The sequence below is a fragment of the Cebus imitator genome, unplaced genomic scaffold, assembly GCF_001604975.1.
Source record: "Cebus imitator isolate Cc_AM_T3 unplaced genomic scaffold, Cebus_imitator-1.0 Scaffold654, whole genome shotgun sequence".
In the NCBI taxonomy this organism is placed as follows: domain Eukaryota; kingdom Metazoa; phylum Chordata; class Mammalia; order Primates; family Cebidae; genus Cebus; species Cebus imitator.
In genome coordinates, this window is record NW_016107969.1 from 684,917 (window position 1) to 690,551 (window position 5,635).

General features: G+C 49.7%; 3 protein-coding genes across 6 annotated transcripts in view; 1 reads left to right on the forward strand and 2 right to left on the reverse strand.

Moving 5' to 3' along the window:
* The window catches only part of LOC119469431 (zinc finger protein 160-like), a 609,418-nt gene that overhangs the window by 543,533 nt on the left and 60,250 nt on the right, over window positions 1-5,635 (forward strand). The window lies entirely within an intron of this gene.
* LOC108295642 (zinc finger protein 160) overlaps window positions 1-5,635 on the reverse strand; it is a 97,648-nt gene that overhangs the window by 58,004 nt on the left and 34,009 nt on the right. The gene's annotated exons all lie outside the window — the stretch shown is intronic.
* ZNF415 (zinc finger protein 415) overlaps window positions 1-5,635 on the reverse strand; it is a 24,273-nt gene that overhangs the window by 16,501 nt on the left and 2,137 nt on the right. For both annotated transcript variants that reach the window (XM_017517941.2, XM_017517942.2), the window contains exon 2: window positions 1,563-1,644. In XM_017517941.2, coding sequence (XP_017373430.1) covers window positions 1,563-1,577 — 15 coding nt within the window. In that variant the 5' untranslated portion in view covers window positions 1,578-1,644. The remainder of the gene's footprint in view (window positions 1-1,562; window positions 1,645-5,635) is intronic.

Genomic DNA, 5,635 nt, shown 5'->3' on the forward strand with positions numbered 1-5,635 from the left:
AGCCACTCAGGAGACTGAGGCAGGAGAATTGCTTGAACCCAGGAGGCAGAGGGTGCCGTGAGCCGAGATTGCGCCACTGTGCTCCAGCCTGGGTGACAGAGACTTTGTCTCAAAAAAAAAAAGTATAACTGTAGAACTTTCTTTTTTTTGAGACAGAATCTCGCCCTGTCACCCAGGCTAGAATACAGGGCAGTGGTGCGATCTCGGCTCACTGCACCCTCCGCCTCCTGGGTTCAAGCGATTCTCCTGCCTCAGCCTCCCAAGTAGCTGCGATTACAGGTGTGTGCCACCACACCCAGGTAATTTGTGTATTTTTAGTAGAGACAGGGTTTCACCATGTTGGCCAGGCTGGTTTCAAATTCCTTACCTCAAGTGATCCACCCGCCTCAGCCTCCCAAAGTGCTGGGATTACAGGCGTGAGCCACTGTGCCTGGCCTTATAGTTACACTTTTACACTGACTTTGTTTCAAAGTCAATAATGGAATAAAACACCCTCTATCACTGATGTCTGTGTCTCTACTTTACATTCCATTCCAAGTCATTAACAGTCTGGAGTCAGAGACATACTGATAACACTAGTTTTATCTGAATGACAAAACCAGGCACAAAAAAATATCCTCCTACTGGCTGCCTTTTCCAGGATTTACCAGGTATTTGTTTACATTAATACATGACTTCCACATGCAGCTGCTCTACTCCTGGTCGACAGAGAGCTGACGGTGCATCCAGATGTGGCCCCTGAACAATCCCTGCTGCCCAGCAGCCCTGACACCACAGGGCCCACACCCCGTCTCCATCCACGTCTGGGGAGAGCCCTTCCCAAGACCATGTGCAGTGCAGCCCCTTCCCAAGCTCATGTCACTGGGTCACAGGGTGAGATGGACTCTCAGCAGAGATGAGAGGAACTGAGGGAAGGCATGGGTGAGTGTGAACAAATGTGTCAGGCAGGACGCTTCAGACTCAGAGAAGATTCCCAACTCCAATGCATTGTCTCCCACCTTTCTGAAAGGAAGAGACAGGGCTGGGTGTGGTGGCTCACATCTGTAATCCCAGCACTTGAGGAGGCCGAGGCAGGTGGATCACCTGAGGTCAGGAGTTCAAGGCCAGCCTGGCCAACATGGGGAAACCCCATCTCTACTAAAAATATAAAAATTAGCCAGGCATGGTGGCAGGCACCTGCAGTCCCAGCTACTTGGGAGGATGAGGCAGGAGAATCACTTGAACCCGGGAGGCAGAGGTTGCAGTGAGCCAAGATCACACCATTGCACTCCAGCCTGGGCGACAAGAATGAGACTCTGTCTCAAAACAAAAAACAAAAAACAAAAAAAAAGGAAAGAAAGAAAAGAAAAGAAATGAAATGGCCAGGCGTGGTGGCTCACGTCTGTAATCCAAGCTCTTTGGAGGCCAAGGCAGGCGGATCACCTGAGGTTGGGAGTTCAAGACCAGCCTGACCAACATGGTGAAACCCTGTCTTTATTTAAAAAAAAAAAATGAAATGAAATGAAATGAAAAGGAAGGAAGGAAGGAGGAGACAGAACACTGTACACAGAATCCTCCTTTACCTGAGGAAGAGCCATCCCTGACTCTTTTGTTCTCCTCTTCTGCGTTTCTTCCTCCTGTACCAAGAGTCTTTAGAAGTCAGTGCTGAATAACAACAAAAATGATGTTTATTGCTCAAAAACAACACACCTGTCTTGTGTGACAAGCACACACACAGGGAGGACCTCGTCCTGTGCAAAGATGGTTCTCTGCTGCCCACTGCACCAGGGTGGACCCAGGGACAAGAAACGCCAACAGGAAAAGCAACAGGAAGACCAATACAGGCGTCTTCTGACCCCTTTCTTCAGAACCCCTCCCCTCCCGGGGAAGCCCCCACACACCCTACAGCTGTCGGGAGCAGACCCCACCCTGATCAAACCCCAGGTCCAGCACTGCCCCGCTTCCCTGTCTGTGGATCCCAGGCTGAGCTCTGCCCTCAGAATAGACAAGAGCCTTGGTGTTCAGGGCTGGATGTAGATTAGAATCACCTTGGGCACTGCATGCACTATTGAGGGTGGGTCCCAACCTACCTGAATGGGACTCTCTGGGACAGGGGTGGGGACACAGGGGTGTATCTGCAGAGTGCCTCATCACTTTCACATGAAGCCAGGGATAAGCACTACTCAAACGGGGCAAGCCCAGCTCAGCCCCCACCTCCTGGCTCTCTTCTCCCCTTGGGGCCTTGGTGTCATCAGGATCCAGACATTGGAAGCAGAAAGAATCCAGAGAAGCATGCAGAACAGCCAATATGGACCAGAGGTAGGGGTGAGGGTGTGGCTGGAGTGCTCATTGGGAGGTGGGTCACAGAAGTCCCCACTGAGAAGTGATATCAGAACAGACACCTGGGAAGGAGGCGTGTCTGTACCTGCAGCTGAGGGGCCAGCGAGTTCCAGCAGAGACACAGCCCACGTAAAGGGCTTGAGGCAGGAGAAACTTCGGCCCCAGGAACAGGAAAGAGGCCTGCGTGGCTGGAGCAGAGGGGCTGAGGAGGACACAGGCAGGAGATGTGAACAGAGAGGTCTCGGTGACCCAGATCAGGCAGGGACCAAGTCTTCAAACATTTTTCTCCCACGACTCCAAAGAATTTTGGAAATGATGTATTTCCTCACCCATTTTAATTAAACATATAATATTTTCTTTATAAACTAACACACTTATAATATCTTATATATTTGAAATATAAAATATCCAGTCCAGCTAAGCCCCAGGAAATACATGGTTACTGTCATCTAAGATGTGCAGGACTGCAGGGGAATGCTTCTGGGAGTCAAGAAGTCACATTTGGACACATGTAAGCAGAGATACCTGTTAGATGTCCTAGCAGAATGTTGAGAAGGCCAGGTGCAGTGACTCACACCTGTAATCCCAGCACTTTGGGAAGTCGAGGCGGGTAGATCACCTGAGAACAGGTGATCTACTAAAAATACAAAAAAATTAGCTGGGCGTGGTGGCGTGCACCTGTAATCCCAGTTACTTGGGAGGCTGAGGCAGGAAAATTGCTTGAATCCAGGAGGCAAAGGTTGCAGTGAGCCAAGATCGTGCCACTGCACTCCAGCCTGAGCAACAAGAGGGATACTCTGTCTCACACACACACACACACAAGAGAGGATGATTTGGCTCGTGGTTCTGCAGGCTGTACAAGAAGCACAGTGTCAGCATCTGCCTCTGATGAGGGCCTCAGGAAGCTTCCGTTCAGGGTGGAGGGTGAAGGGGTGCTGGCAGGGCAGATGAAATGGTGAGAGAGGAGAGAGAGAGAGAGAAAGAGAGAGAGATCACACTTTTTGACAACCAGCTCTCAGGGGAACTAAGAGTTAGAACTCACTCCCTGGAGTATAGCATCAAGCCATTCCCAAGCAATCTGCTCCCATGATGCACAGAATTCTCACCAGACCCTACCTCCCACTTTGGAGATCACATTTCAACATGAGAGTTGGTGGAGCAAAACAAATCACATCCAAACAATAGCATGTCCTGGCTACAAGTGGGGCTGGCACGTGGTACACAGTTGCAGGGTTGGCAGCAGCCAGGGGCAGGAACACACCTCTCCGAGTCACAACTAAGTAGGATCCCAAACCCTGAGACAGGTGGGTGGGTGAGTGGGGAAAGATCTCTTCCTTTGCTTCCAGGGGCTCAACAGTGAAAAAACCAAGGCCTTTAAATGAGCGAAAAGAAGAAAGAGGAGCTCCAGAGAAAAGGTGCAGAACAGACAAATAGGGGAATGCAAGAGGAGCAGAGCAGGAATGAAATGACACCAGGAAGTTCAGACATTTGTTTTCTCCTGACAGTGATCAGCTACGCAGGAATGGAAACCGAGTAGGCACAGTTGGATGTGGGGAGGTCCAGGAGAAATGAAGAAGCGTCTCCAGGTGGCCAAGCACAGTGGCTCAAGCCTGTAATCCCAGCACTTTGGGAGGTCAAGGCAGGCATATCACAAGGTCAGGAATTCAAGACCAACCTGGCCAACATGGTGAAACCCTTCTTGACTAAAAAGAAAAAAACAAAACGAAAAAACAAACAAAAATTAGCTGCGTGTGGTTGTACGTGCCTGTAATCCCAGTTACTCAGGAAGCTGAGGCAGGAGAATTGCTTGAACCCGGGAGGCAGAGGTTGCAGTGAGCCAAGATTGTTCCACTGCACTCCAGCCTGGCGACAGAGCAAGACTCTGTCTCAAAAAGAAAAAAAAAAAAAAAAAAAAAGGCCAGGCATGGTGGCTCAAGCCTGTAATCCCAGGACTTTGGGAGGCCGAGGCGGGTGGATCACGAGGTCAAGAGATCAAGACCATCCCGGTCAACATGGTGAAACCCCGTCTCTACTAAAAATACAAAAATTAGCTGGGCGTGGTGGCACGTGCCTGTAGTCCCAGCTACTTAGGAGGCTGAGGCAGGAGAATTGCTTGAACCCAGGAGGTGGAGGTTGCAGTGAGCCGAGATCGCACCATTGCACTCCAGCCTGGGTAACAAGAGCAAAACTCCGTCTTAAAAAAAATAAAGAGAAAGAAAAAAAGAAAAAGAAGAAGCAGCTTCTCCATATCCTTAGGGAGTAATTCCACCAGTCCTGTGTTAGTGCACCTGACTTGCACATCAACTGGTAACTGAAAGGGTCTGTTTATCTCCATCTCATTTTTTTTTTTTTTTTTAAGAGACTGGGTTTCCCCATGTTGGCCAGGCTGGTCTCGAACTCCTGACCTCAGGTGTTCGCCCACCTCGGCCTCCCAAAGTGCTGGGATTACAGGTGTGAGCCACCTGGCCCAGCCCTTGTCTGTCTGTTTTTAAACAGAATCCTGCTCTGTTGGCCGGGCTAGAGTGCAGTGATGCAATCACGGCTCAGTGTAGCCTTGACTTCCTGGGCAACAGCAATCCTCCCACCTCAGCCTCTCAAGTACCTGGGACTATAGGCATGAGCGACCACATCTGGCTGATTTTGAAATTTTTTACAGAGACAAGGTCTCACTATGTTACCTAGGCTGGTCTCAAACTGGGCTCAAGTGATCGTCCTGTCCTGGCCTCTGAAAGTGGCGGGATTACAGGCATAAGCTATAATTTTTAAAATAAACTGGATATGGTAGAGGCACACATTCTTTAGTTTTACCATTTCTTTTCCTGATGCAGACAAAGAAAAAAAAAAAAACCACCTGACATATACTGGAGCTCCTGCATTTGCTGAATAAATGAACAGAATGATACTGGGTGACATTAGTGTACCCTCTGGTACAGTGTTGACTTTGAGAAACTGATGTATGCAGGGGTCCTGTTGGACCTCAGGATGCCCTTCAGTGAGAGTGAGGGGGGAGCTGAGCAGGGCCAGCTGAAGGGCAGAGCCACGTGCCTTTCATAGAGACACTCTGCTTACCCACCAGGTGGAAGGGCAAGTGTCAGTTCAGCCAGAAACACATCTGGCTATGGGTCGCTGCCTGAGGCTGAGCAGACCCATGTGGCCAATAAAAGACCCTAAACCACCGGGCACAGTGGCTCATGCCTGTAATCCCAGAGCTTTGGGAAGCCGAGGTGGGTGGATCACGAGGTCGAGTTCAAGACCAGCCTGGCCAAGATGGTGAAACCCCATTACTACTAAAAAAAAAAAAAAAAAATTAACCAGG